The sequence below is a fragment of the Podarcis liolepis genome (genome assembly GCF_965112155.1).
Source record: "Podarcis liolepis genome assembly, chromosome: 14".
Lineage (NCBI taxonomy): Eukaryota > Metazoa > Chordata > Lepidosauria > Squamata > Lacertidae > Podarcis > Podarcis liolepis.
Window position 1 is genome coordinate 1,332,290 of NC_139569.1, and position 13,411 is coordinate 1,345,700.

At 57.5% G+C, this 13,411-nt stretch overlaps 1 protein-coding gene across 3 annotated transcripts; it reads right to left on the reverse strand.

Moving 5' to 3' along the window:
- Positions 1 to 287: 287 nt before the first annotated feature.
- On the reverse strand, positions 288 to 12,850 carry SLX4 (SLX4 structure-specific endonuclease subunit; the record flags this gene model as incomplete). Of its 3 annotated transcripts, none has more annotated exons than XM_083474620.1 (14): positions 288 to 1,031; positions 2,011 to 2,466; positions 2,565 to 2,670; positions 2,846 to 4,368; positions 4,508 to 4,677; positions 5,217 to 5,363; positions 5,642 to 5,730; positions 5,889 to 6,105; positions 8,286 to 8,584; positions 9,190 to 9,395; positions 10,852 to 11,073; positions 11,693 to 11,834; positions 12,197 to 12,403; positions 12,586 to 12,850. In XM_083474620.1, the coding sequence occupies 14 exons, from the start codon at positions 12,848 to 12,850 to the stop codon at positions 710 to 712; spliced, it is 4,371 nt and encodes a 1,456-aa protein (XP_083330746.1). In that variant the 3' UTR covers positions 288 to 709. The 3 variants fall into 3 exon arrangements, with proteins under 3 accessions (XP_083330746.1, XP_083330744.1, XP_083330745.1); XM_083474618.1 differs by having other exon boundaries at positions 5,217 to 5,432; positions 12,586 to 12,817; XM_083474619.1 differs by having other exon boundaries at positions 5,217 to 5,432; positions 5,889 to 6,101; positions 8,282 to 8,584; positions 12,586 to 12,817.
- Positions 12,851 to 13,411: the final 561 nt, after the last annotated feature.

The following is a 13,411-nucleotide window of genomic DNA, read 5'->3' on the forward strand; positions in this document are numbered from 1 at the left end:
ACTTTCAGTTTTTGAATGTTTCAGAAGTCTTCTGGAACAGATTATGTTCGAAAACCGAGGTTCTGCTGTATATGAGCAGCTAGAAATGCAAGCCCCAATTCTCCCCCCTTGGGACTAGCCCCTAGCACCAGGCCACCGTCCAAAAGATGTGGGGTGCACAGCACTTGCTGGAGCTGACAGCAGTTGTTCAGATGATGGGGAAAACAGAACGTTGGGGGCAGCCTGAGGAAACCTCTCGCTGTTCATCCCCATCGCTTTTAGTGAAACATATTTATTACACAGGCATGTTACACCCACATGTTTAATGGTTGGCACAGATCAACGGGTACAGAGGGATGCTCAAGGTGAGCCACACCTAACAACCCATAATCTTGGCCAGCGAACACAGGCTGAGACGCGGCAGCAGCTGCACCTGCAATGAGGAGGCCCTGAAGCACCTGCAGTGTGTTTCAGCGTCTCTCTTCGCTCCCCCTCAGGCTGCTCCAGGGACCTGCTCAGTACAGATTTGAGCTGACGGCCACCAAAGAAGCTGTTTTCTCCCCTGGTGGAGCACAGTTCAGTCCGAGTGCATCATCTAAGCGGAAGGCTTAGTCATGTCTTTGCCACAGCTCTTCCAGTCAAAGAAAAATCACACACACAGGGAAGTGATAAGCGGCAGCTGAGTGGGCAAAGCACCAGCGGTTCCGCCATCAAGGCCCATAGAAACTCCTCAGAACCGCCGTCTCCGCTTTTTGGAGTGTCGTTGCTTCTCCCTCCGGGCTTCTGCAGTCGTGAAGGTGATGCAGTGCGCGTCGAGGAAGTCCATCAGCTTGCCCATCGCAATCTTGACGCCGCTTTCCTTCAGTTCTGCCTGCAGCCCAGCCAACTCAATGGGCTGGTACAGGAGGATTTGGCGGCAAAGAGCCGGCTTGGAGGTGAGGTGGCGCCGCAAGGCTTCTACTTTGTGTGCCTCGCGGGCTGCAGCCTGAGAAGCCGGGACGTGCTCCTCCTCTTCCTCCTCGACCAGCGAGCCGAACTCCATTGAAGAAGAGCTGAGAGAGAGAGAGAGAGAGAGGGTCAGAAGCTCTTCCCTTCACTGGCCCTTTGCGAGGAGTCAGGGACACCACTGCTCTGGCCAGAGGACCAGGCGCCACACAAGGAGAAAACATAGGAGGCAGATTGTTGGCAATTTAGCAGACTGGGAAGCAGGTTTTGCGTTATTTACTCGTTTCATAAAATGTATACATCACTAGACTGTAAACCACTTTGATGTTTAAAAAATTTTTTAAACAAAATAAAACAATAAAATTACCAGTAAACGGTAAACAAAACAATAACATTACCAGTAAAACATTCAATAAACTAAAACCAAATTTAAACACACACCCCTATTCTGCGTGTCCAGACAGGCTCATCTAAAGAGGAACGTTTTTAGCAGGTGCCAAAAAGAGGACCGTGAAGGCGCTTGCCTTGTGTCCAGTGGCAGGGAGTTCCAAAGTGTAGGTGGAGCCACGCTAAAGGATTGGAGTTCTTAAGAAGACAGAACAAGATGCAAAGGACTGAATGTGGGGCCTTCTGCATGCAAAGAAGGTGTTCTGCCCTGCCCTTCCCAAACCTTGTTGCAGCAAAAGTAACGGCCTGCCTAAGCACCATTGGAAAACCACTCCAACCTGGCTCTGGGCACACAAATCCGCTTCCTAAGTCTCTCTGCTCTTGTTGTGTTTCTAAAGAAGCCCTGATTCCACCTGGGACAGCGATGTTAGACAGGCAGTGGGCCAAGGCTGCTATGAAAACTCAAGAGGGCAGAAGAGCAGAGGGATAGGACGGGGGGGGGGGGTTTCAGCTCCTGAGCAAATTCCCACTGAGCAGATTATGTGGAGACAGAGGGACAGGACACAGTTTCAAGGGGTGAGAAAGGCTGGGTTTGGGTTTTGGCAGCCTGGCCATTGACTGGGCAGCTGTGTTCAGCGGCCTTTTCTGGCCAGAGGGAAGCAGCAGGAAGGAGCATGCCACCCCCAGCCAGCCTCCTACCTCTTGGTTGCTACGGACACATCACTGCCAGTCCCTGAAGACGCAGTCGATTCCTGGGAGGCCGTGGGAGCAGAGTCCTTGGTGCTTCCTCCAGGGGGAAATCCTGTTGGAAGCGAGGCTGTCCCCTGCAGCGGCCCTGCAGCGGGGGGCTCAAGCACCTGCCCAAGCCCCTCACGGCCTCCGCCAGAAGGATCCCTGAAGCCGCCAACAGCCTGGCTTCCCCCAGTGCCCTGGCGAGGCTCAGCAGATCCGGGCAGCCGCTTGCCAACGGGGCTGGAGGCGACAGCCAGCCTTCGCGTCCTCGGGACTGGCTGGGCTGGGCTGTGGGGCAAGGCCAGCTGGGAGGCCACAGCTGCCTTTTCCAGGGGGTTGGCTCTGGCCCCTTGGTGAGTGTACTGAAATATCTCCTTCAGCTTCAAGATCATCTTCCGCTTTGGGAGAGCACGGACTCCAAACCTGAGAAGAAACAAGAGACAGGCGGTCACAGGGGCAAACGCTGCAGCCTTTTTCTCCCTGCCAGAGGAGCCTGCCCCCCGCCGCCTGACAGCACCCACCTGTGCAGCTCCTTCTTCAGCTTTGGGGTCTCCATGATGGAGTAAGATGGAATTGGGGTGGGCGGAGCTGCCCTCGGCGTCTCGCTCCCGGCCTCAAAGGCAAGATCTGGAACAGAGCAAGGTGGGCGCAGCCCTCAGGAGGTTTAGCTGGGCTGCCCGGCGAGGGGAAGGTGACCAGCAGGGCCAAAGGGGCTTTGCCAATGCCAGACAGCACAAGCCCAGAGCCCCATGCCAAGTGCTCCCCACCCTCTGCTTCCCCCAGGCCCAGAGCGGCCACTTACCAGGCGTTCTTTGGGTCAGAGGAAAGACCTCGCTGCTATCGGAGTCTTCTCCTGTCGAAGCACCCCTCTCTCCGAAGTGGGGGGCAGCTGCTCCCCCAGCCATGGGACTCCTAGCTGGCGGAGTCCCCAGTGGGGTTGGGGCATTTGCTGTCAGAAAAAGAAGGCTGTCCCCTTCCTCCGAGCGACACAGGGAGTCCTCCCCAGGCACAAGGGGGCTGCTCTGGGGCCAAGGGGCTGCTGAATCGAGCTCCTCTTTGCTGTCGCCCACGACCACCACGGGGCTGCTGGCAGGCTTCTTCCAGGCAGGCGGGGGTCCCAGCAGAGGCAGCCTGGTAGCGGAGCTGCTGGTGGGTGGGCTCTCTCCAGCCCCTTTAGACCCCTGCTCCTCAGTCCCGGGGGCCAAGGTGGGCTTGGCCGGCTCTCGGCGGCTGGAGCTGCACCCGCCCAGCAGAGGAGTGTCTGGCACTCTCCAACTGGAGGCCTCTTCCCAGCTGTCTTCTCCATTGCTGGCCAGCCTCAGAAGCAGAGGACTTCCTCCACCAGCGTCCCAAAGCTCCCCAGGACCCACCTCACGGGCGGGTGGAAGGGATAGGCTCTGCCCACCAGAAACGTCTGCCCCCCCTTGGCTCGACTGACACTGCAAGGCCCCCATGTGTGGCCCAGAGAGGGCCGCTCCGGCAAGCTCTGCCTCTTCATCAGAATCCAAGAGCACAATGGGGCTGCCCTCCGAGGCCCCACGGCCGCCCGGGCTGCAGCCAGGACCTGGGGTCTTGTTCCGCGCAGGCCGCTCCAACTCGCTGTTTGGAGGGGTAGAGAGCAGGCCCCGAGTGTTCAGAGAGAGGAGTGCCAAGGGGCTGGTGGGTGATGCCGGCCTCCGTTTGGGAGAGGAGGATCCCAGGGGCAAGAGGTCCCTCGGTGGCCCCTGGAGGAGGCCGGGAAATCCCTGAGACGCAGGGCCTGGGCTGGCTGCACTGCCCCTCTGCTCCTTGGCACAACGGCTCTGCTGAGAGAGCCCAGAGCAGTCACCCTGGGTGGCAGGAAACAGGACTGCCGAGTGCTCGTGCTGCTCTGAATTCTCCTCCTCCATCTGGGGCACTCTTCTGGAGGCAGCTCTGAGGGGGGGCCCTGGGCCTCTGGCAGCAGCAGCTGGCAACTGGGACTGTTCCAGGCAGAGGCTTCCTGTCCACTCTGCTGTAGCTGCCCTGCCCTCTGCAGGTTCCTGTGGCACCTTCCTGGGGTCAGCGGCTCCCTTGCGGACGACGGGCCCATCGTGGGCAGCTCTGCGCTGGGTGGCAGCAAACTCATAGATCTGCTCCAGCTCCTGCTCACCCACTTCCTCGCTGTCGGCTTCCTCCGGCTGTCCGCCCTGCAGCAAGGCTTCCTCCTCTTCATCCAGCCACATGGACTTCAGGAGCCCCTCAAAGGTCTCGGCTCTGTCCTCTCCTGCCTCCTCTTCAGCTCCAGCAGCCCCCTGGCCAGGCTGGCAGCCAAGGCAGACGCCAGCCAGTTCCATCACTCCAAACCTGAAACGAAAGAGGTGCGTGCAAATGCGCTTCCAAGAGAGGGGGGGGAGTGTCTCCATCAGGCGTCAAAGTGGAAGTCAGCCTGGGGGGGGGGGCAGGGGGCAGGGAGCAGGGCCCAATCCAGCAGGAGCCCACCAACCTCCTGGCCAAAGCAGCCACTTCCGACAGCACATGGCGAGGGACGGAGACGTCGGCTGTGTAAAGGTAGCTCAGGAACACGCCCAGGGCCTCCTTCGACACATCGCTCAGCAGCACCCGGCGGGTCCCTGCTCCCCCTTCTTCAGCCACGAGGAAACCTTCGCAGCCAGCCTGGCAAGAGACGGAGGACTCTGGAGCAGCCAGCGGATTGGGGCACCTGCTTTGAGCATTATTCCCTCTTGCCAAAGTGCCCCTAAGCAGCCTGGCTGCAGGCCTGCAGGGAGAGCTTTCTCTTCCTCCTTGGACGAAAGGCAAGCTCCAATTCCTCCCCCTCGCCCTTTTTGGCACCTGCTTCTCTTGGTCCTCCTTGCCTCCTCTCTCCCCTCAGCCACACGCCCTCCTTCACAAGGAGCTCTTGCCTGCAACAGCACATGGCTGCTGGGTTCTCTGCGGAGCAGACCCTCCTCTCCTGTGGCTCCTGCGTTGGAGAGGCAAGACCCAAAGGCTGCAGCGGATTCCATCGCCCTCTCCCAGGCAGGCAACGCGGCTGGGCTTCCTCCTCAAATCTCAGGTGGCTTTGGGGAGCCAACATGAAGAGAAAATGGCAAGGGCAAAGTCTCGCTCCTTGCCTGATACCCACAGACACAGACCCCAGGCCAGGAACAAGGAGACCCCTGGGGGTGATGTGCCCCCCAGCCGCTCCTCCTTACCATTTCCATCAGCTGTGGGCACCGTGCATAAAGCACAAACAGGTGCGCATAGAGGAGCTCCCCAGTGTCTAGCTGAAACTGGACGTCACTCAGGTGAGGGTTGTTCACCATCCCTCTGAAGGCTTCAGCCAAGGAGCCCAGTGGGAGCTGAGAGAGAGGAGAGAGAGAGGGAGAGGGAGAGAATGGCCACATTCCACCTCCTGCTCCAGCTCCTTCCTGGAAAACAGCAGGGGCCAAATGGATCTTGAGGAAGGACCACAGTGGGGCTCAAACCCCCCTCACCCCCCACCTGCAGAGGCACCCAGATTTCCCTTGCGCATCCACAAGGGGCTCAGGGGGGCTTCCTCCCACGGGGTTTCGGGATCCTCTGCTTCCCAGCTAACACAGTGCCCCCCTTCCAAGCAAACATGGGGGTCTAACCTTACCATTTGAGGACAGCTCCTTTGGGGCAGCTGCTTCTCCAGTGGTTGGAGAAAACTGCTCTGCAGAACGTCACCAGAAAGCCAACCTTGACCTGGAGCAAAGGGAGAAAAACACAGGCCCACAATAAGTAACCCGACGACCGGCTCTGGGTCCAGGCAGGTCTCTGCCCCCATCCACAGCCCAGACTCCTCTTTGCAGGCTCAGTTCTGCGCTGCCCGGCCCCTTTTCCCCAAGGAAGTCCTTGCTCACCCGGCCCCTCCTGCTGCCACTGGGTGAGGGTCAGCCCTTCTCCCGCCAGCTCCACCAGGTCCTGCAGCGCCTCTGCAGCGCCCGGTCGGCCAGGCAGCCTCTCCCTCGAATCTCCAGAGGCGCTTCCTGGGAGAAGCACAGCACCAGCCGGCCCCTGCTCCCTCTCGGCCGGTCTGGTGGTCCCCGAGGATGGCAAAGCCACGCCTGGCACGGCTCCCTGGAAAGGAAGGTTTGGGGTGCAGACATGAAGTTTAGCCTCAACACGCCAGAAGCCAGCCCAAATGGCAACACCCACCATCTCTCAGCCCATATATATATATATACACACACACACACACACAGTGGACGCTCGGGATGCAAATGTGTTCAATGCGGGATGCACATTCACAACTCGCAGTGGCGCATCGGTGCACGTGCGGATTGCGATTCAGCACTTCTGCGCATGCGCAAAGCACGATTTAGTGCTTCTGCGCATGCGTGACCGCCAAAACCCAGAAGTAACCCGTTCCAGTACTTCCAGGTTTCGGAGGTCCATAAACCGAAAAAACGCAACCTGAAGCATCTGTAACCTGAGGTACGACTGTGTGTGTGTATACACACACACACACACACTCTTTGTGTGTGTGTAATTTTTATTAAATTTCCTGTTTTACAATTTAAAGTACTCATTTTTACATTTTTAAGATATCAATGACTTCCCTTCTTCTCTTTCCATGGTTCATTTTGCATATCACAAATCCCTGCATATTTTACAGAAACTATACCATTCAGTATTTCATTATCACAACCATAACTTATTTACACTGTTGAATTTATCTAAATGCTGCCAGTGTTTTCAGCTGTACACAGGTATTTCCCGTACATTCAATAAATGTTTTCCAATCTCTTTAAACCTATGTTCTTCTTGTTCTCTTATTCTACGTGTTGAGTCTGCAAGCTGCGCATATTCCACCAGTTTAAGTTGGCATTCTCCTTTAGCTGGGACCTCGCTCCTTTTCCATTTCTGGACGGCATCTCTCAACCCTTGTCCAGTCTCCTAGGACGGAGGTGTCTGATCTCAGGCCAAGGAGGGGCTTCTTCCTATCTGCCAGTGGGCAGCCAGCCCCAGAGCACCCAGGGGAAAAGCGAGGCTGGCCCCAAAACAAGGGGGCCATTTCATGTCCAAAACACCCCACCCGCCTCCCCTCCCCATTCTGCCTGGAAACTAGAGCCAGCAGAGGAGGGGGCTGGGGGTCACCTGCTCCTCCCCACCTCAGGGCAGAGCATCCTGGGCCTGCTGAGACCCCTTCCATCGTCCAAGGCCCCCCCTCATGCCCCAGAGGCAGCAGCAGGAAGAGACTGGGAACCAGGAGAACAGTCAGAAGGAAAGAGAAACAGAATGAAGCACTCCTCTTATACAAAAATCTCCAATTGGGTCCAAACTTCAATGTCTGAAACTCCTAGTAGAGGACAAGGATCTAGAGATTACGCTAAGGGTGGCCAAATTCTGTGCAACTGCCATAAAACTTAGGGATCAAGCTATATAACCAAAAGGATTAAGGTTTTAAACGATAATTTTAGGTTATATTTTAGTAACCAAGATTTAATATTTTTTTTTAACTGCCGCTATATCTGAATTGTCTATGTTATACCCAATACCTGACAGTAAGATACCTGACAGTAAGAGCTGTTTGACAGTGGAATTTGCTGCCAAGGAGTGTGGTGGAGTCTCCTTCCTTGGAGGTCTTTAAGCAGAGGCTTGACAACCATATGTCAGGAGTGCTCTGATGGTGTTTCCTGCTTGGCAGGGGGTTGGACTCGATGGCCCTTGTGGTCTCTTCCAACTCTATGATTTATGAATTGCAATTCAATGTATCCCTGATTTTCCTGATATTGTAAGTGACCTGGAAATGGTCTGTGACCATAATAAAAAAATTCTATTCTATTCCAGAATGAAGCAAAAGTGGAGGCCGCGGCGAATGATGGACACAGATCTGGCCTCAACGGGGCAAGTTGAAGCCACCAGTGGCACTTCTGAGAAGCTCCTTGGCTGGGCCAGGGTGCCAGAACCCGGGAGTCCTGGGCTCCGTTGCTCCCTGGCTAGACAGGGATCCTGTGACTCTCCCCTCCTCCTCTTGAAAGAGCTGCTGTGCACACACTGCACTGGGCTCAGCGGCACTTTTCTGTGGGGCGGGTGGAGAGGCCCTTGCTCAGGGCTCTGCAGGGAGGGCAGCCCCAGGATCAACCGCCCAGAAGGAGCTCCCGTTTCAAAAGGGCTCTCCAAGACTGGATCCTCAGCAGGCAGTCCCAGGAACGCCAATGTGCGGATGAGACCCCCTGCACCTTGCCAGCCTGATTACTGAGCACCTAATAAGCAGGCAAGAGTTGGAGCCCCGCCCCCCCGACACAGACACCCACCTCCTCGGGCGTCTGCAACAAAACAGAGCGGGCGAAGTCCTTGGCCTGAAAGCTGCCCGGGGGACACAGTCTTGCCAAGGAGCTGGCTTCCCACAAAGAGCCGTGGGCCCCCCCTGCTCCCCGAAACAGCTCAGCACCCATGAGGCGGCTGGGGGGGAGCTGGGGGGTGCTGGGGAACTCCTCCTCCGCTTCGGAGAGCAGCTGCGCCACACGAGCCTCCATCCGCCGGCGGGCCTCCTGGGGGTCCTGGGGCAGCAGCAGAGGCAGAGGCAGACCCAGCTTCGCGCGGTTCTTCTTCTCTAGGAAGCAACACACAGGGAGCGTGTCTGAGAGCCATGGAGGAAGCTCCTGCCTGCCCCACAGCAAACGCTGCCCAGGCCTCCGAAGGGCAAGGAGGAGAAGCAGGGGGAGGAAGCAGCCCCAGTGCAGCAGGGGCCACAGCCGTTCCCCACATCACCCTCTGGGAACAAGGGCATTTCGTATGAGAAGCTTCTGTTGAAGGATCCTGGCAGGAGAGGGTCAGAGAGGCGGAAGGGACCCCAGGGGTCATCCAGACTAACCCCCCCCCCCCCGCAGTGAAGAAATCGCAACCAGACATAAATGCAGGAAATGGACATGCTAAAGATCTGGCCTAGGGTGAAGGGCACCCAAGAGCTGCAGAGGCCTACTCCCGCCAGCAGCTTCCTGGCACAGCAGGCTGAGAGCAGCCCATCTCAGGGCTGGGCTCTCCCTGGCATCTCAACAGGATAAGATACACTAAGGAAAAGGTTCTCAAGAGAGCTGCAGAATAAGCACATTTCCAGAGGACATAGAAAGAACCTGCGAGTTGCCTTGAGCCCAGAAGCCAGAGGCAGCCGCCAGAGACCTCCCCCCGGGGGCCGGTTGCCTTCCGCCAGGAGCTCACCTGCTTTTCGGGGCTTCCTGCTTTGCAAAGCGGTGTCCTGCCTGCTCCCGGCCAGCCGTTTGGTCTTCCCCTCCTCCTCCTCCAAGAGAGAGCGGGACATGGCCATGGCAACCAGCAGATCCTCCGTCGCTCCATCCACCTCGGCCACCGCCTTGCGTTTCTTCGGCAAGCGTTGCACGGAAGAGGCACCTTTTCGCTTGGACCCGCTGGACGGGGCAGGAGAGGTCGGTTAACCCAGCTCAGGAGCTGCAGTGGGCAATAGCTGCCCCCCTCCAATCTGAGTGGACCACCCTAAGCATCCTGCAACGCTCCTGTCTATGGACCAGGCTGCCTTTCAGAGGGGAGGTGCTCCTATCTCTGCAGACCAGGAAGCTCCCTCCCTCTAGGGCCGCTCCATCTCTAAGCCCAGATCTAGCACCTGAACCACCTCTTCTGATTCAAGCAGAGCTGGGCAGGTGGCAATCACCTACTGGCAAGATCTCACTCCTGACGATGACAGCTCCCAGCTGCTTCAGGCAGACATGAAATAGGGCAAGGAACAAGAGGGTAGCAGGAGGCCACAGGAACTGCACCGTGGTACCAAGCAATGACCTCCCCAAGAAGCACTTTCAAAAAATGGTCTTGGATGCAGCAGCAAAACCGCTGGCCTCTGATGTCCCCAGTGCCCACCTCCCTGGGCCGCTCCAGAAGAACAGCAAGGTCCACAGCGCCAAAAGACCAAGGAAAAGGAGAAGAGGGACCCTTCCCATGACAAGCGTGATGTCACCAGCCAGGGTGACCAAGCCACTTCAGCACCACTGTAGACCAGTATGAAGTAAGCAGCACATAAGCGGCACACAAAACACCACCCAACCATTCTACGTTCTAAATCTTATATGAATAATCCAAAAATTGAGAGAACAAGGTACAAGATCTACAACAAAAGCCACTAACAGAAAACTCATTCAAATTGTGTCTAAAAGGAAGATTCAGTCTTGAAAGTTCCTTTAGCCAGGCTCCTGTAGATATCAACGAAGATAAGTTTGATCAAACGAAGCGTCAGCGATGTTACGCTCAAGGGTTAGATATCAACAAATATAAGTTTGATCAAACGAAGAGTCAGCAATGTTACGCACCAGAGTTAGACGGGGTGCCGCGTTTGTCACCTGTTTCGCCCATGAAGAGTCTCGGGCTTCTTCAATTTTCTATTTGTGGCTTTTGTAGTACATCTTGTACCTTGTTCTCTCAATTTTAGGATTATTAATATAAGATTTAGAACATAGAATGGTTTGGTAGTGTTTCGTGTGCCGCTTATGTGCTGCTTGCTTCATGCTGGTCTATAGCGAGAATTGGCAGCCCAGGTTCATTTCTTCAGTACTTCAGCACCACTGAGCAATCCTGAAGGCAGGTCAGCGGTTTTCTCCAAATATGCTGCCCTCTCAAGTCCCAAGAGGAGGAGGGCTGCTCAGAACTTGGGGGTCTTCTCAAGAAGGGGAATGGGCGCAGCACCCCTCCTCCCTCTGCCCAAGTGAAGCATTAATTGCACCCCAGGCCCACCCTGTGAACCCCCCCCCCCGGCTCACTCAAGAGGCCAAGAAGAGGAAGAGCTTCGCTGAGCAAGACTCCACATCCAAGGGAGCCTGGGCCCTGAAGGGCTCTTGCTGGAGGGGACTCTGGACTCACCTCTGGGCGGCTGGGGGGCCAAGGAGCAAGGTCTGCTGTTGCTGCTGCCGTACCGCCTGAAGGAGCAGCGTGGGGGGGACCTCCATCCTGGCAGCGCAGCGCTTCAGGTGGCTGCCCCGGCTCCGGAGGGAGCTGAAGCCCTTTCCGCAGATGGGGCACTCGGGAACAACCGGGCCCCTGGCAGCGGGGGCAGAAAGGGGGCCCTCCAGCTCATCCAGGCACCTGGAGGAAAAGCAGAGTCTCTTCAGGCAGGAAGCCCTCAGAGGAGAGGAGGACCCCCGCCCAGCCGCTAAAGAACCCTTTCATTTTTTATTGAGGTTTTATTCATATTTGATTGAACTCTTTAGTAGATTAAATAGAAAAAGGAAAAAGGAAAAAAACATGGAAACGTAGTTCATTACAAACTATTGTTTGTATACTATAATGTATATAATAACAATAATAATTTTTATTTATACCCTGCCCTCCCCAGACCAGGCTCAGGGCGGCTAACACCAGGTATAAAAACAATTGATTAAAATACAACTTAAAAACGAGATTAAGTAAATATGTCAACAGGCTTGTTTTTTCTCTCACATATACATCAGTTCATGTGTCACTATGGTTTTGATAAATGCTTTTCAGCCTTTCCCGAAGAAATGAAAACAAGGCATGGAGCCACCACTGTTTAAGGTGAGGCCCAGGAGAAAATGCAACAGGAGAGCCAGGAGACACGGAGGCAGCCACTCCAGAGCAACAGGGGTCGCCTGGCCAGCTGCCCCCCTGGCTGAGCCAGGCCTGGCCTGAGTCTCCCAGCAGCGCCCCCTCCCTCCAGCCGCCTGCCCAAACCAAGGAGCCCCACCTGTTGACATGCTGCTCCCTCCGGACCGAGTTCATGGCAGAGAGGTCCTTCTGGCAGATCTGGCAGAACACCCAGCCGGCCTCCTCCAGGCTTCCCGGCTGCAGCTCCGGGTGAGCAGCCCCAGGGCATCCCCAGCACTGGACTAGGGGGGAAGAAGAGAGTCAGTCCCAGGCCCCCTGGCTCCCTCAGAGCAGCCTCACCCCCGGGACACCCTGGGCGGAGGGGGGGGGCCTGTGGTCTGGCGCCTGGGACAGGGACAGTGCCTCTGTGGCGCAGGAGGAGCCTGGAAAGCATTTTCCAAGCCTCAGCTGTGACGTTTGGACAGCGACTTGCCTTGGGACCCAGACCTTCAATCCAGCAAGCAGGTTTGGGCAGGATCCTGTTTTCCTTGGATGCAAACGCTGCATCTGAGCTGGGGGGTGAAGGATCTGCCCATTGCCAACACCCACCCCCAACACGTCAATACTGAGCCATGGCAGGAAACGGGGCAGTCCTGACACTGACCGTCCTCGCAAGCGGGCGGCCTCCTGGCACGGTCCTCCTCCTCCTCCTCCTTCCTGGCTGAGGCGCCTGGCAGCACCAGGGGCTCCGGGGTCACCTGCACGGATCCCTGCTCCTCCTCCGGCTGCCCCTGCCAGGGGCGGCTGCATCTTCCTCCGCCGCCGCTTCCTCCTTCCTCTGCTGCTGCGTCTCCCGCTCCTGGAGGGGCTCCTGCCGGGGAAAAACCAGGCGGGCTCCATTTGCTGCTGCAAAGAGAGGAGCTGCCCCCTGTGTGTCCCCCCCCCAGGCCCCCCAACCCACCAGAACCCCCAGAAACAGGCTGACACACGCCTCCCCCCGCAGCGCTTATTGGTACGACCCGCCTGAGCGAAGACAAAGGAAGCGGGTCATACCAATATGCGAAGCGGGGGGGAGTCCAGACGCCCCTGAAGGGGCTCCTCCGCCTCCTTCTCCGCCATGCTGGGTCTTCCCGGGGGCCTCCGCCTCGTCCCCGCGGGCAGGAGCAGGGGGAGGCGCGCGGCGGCGGCGACCCCCCTGGGGACCCCCCGCCAATTTGAGGCGCCCGCGGCGGGACTCCCGGAACTCGTCCTCGGAGTCGCCCATGGGCGGCGGAGTGCTTACCGCGCATGCGCTGCTCGCGGCCGGAGGACTCGCCATAGAGACGCAGAGCGGAGAGCGGCCGGGCTGGGAAGCGGAAGCGCCTCCCCGCTCCCAGAAGGGGTTCCGGAGGCGCCGGGTGGGGCGGCGCGGAGCATGCCGGGACCCGGCCTGGGAGCCGATGGGCGGATCCACCGCTGCCCCGGATGATGGCGCCACCGAGCCGAGACGCTGTAGTTTTTGGACTCCAATTCCCATCATCTTTAGCTAGTAAGACCAGTGGTCAGGGAAGATGGGAATTGTAGTCCGAAAACTGCTGGAGACCCAAGATTGGACAACACTGGACTAGATGACCCTGGGATCCCCCACTCCTAGCATTCTGCGGGTGCATCCCTCCCCATGGACTCGGCCTCGTCTCCCCTTCCAGACCCCCGGCTGGTTCTTGCCCAGGTCCAAGGGCGGCCGAGGCTTCCCTCTGGGCAGAAGTCTGGCTGCTCGACTTGCCCCTCAACAAGGCAGCTGCCTGGTGTAGCCAAGGGCCAAGCGAGCTCTGCAAAGCCCCTTCTTCACCCGGACTGGAGCGCTGCCCCTTTTGCAATGCACAGCGACTGAGAAAACTGG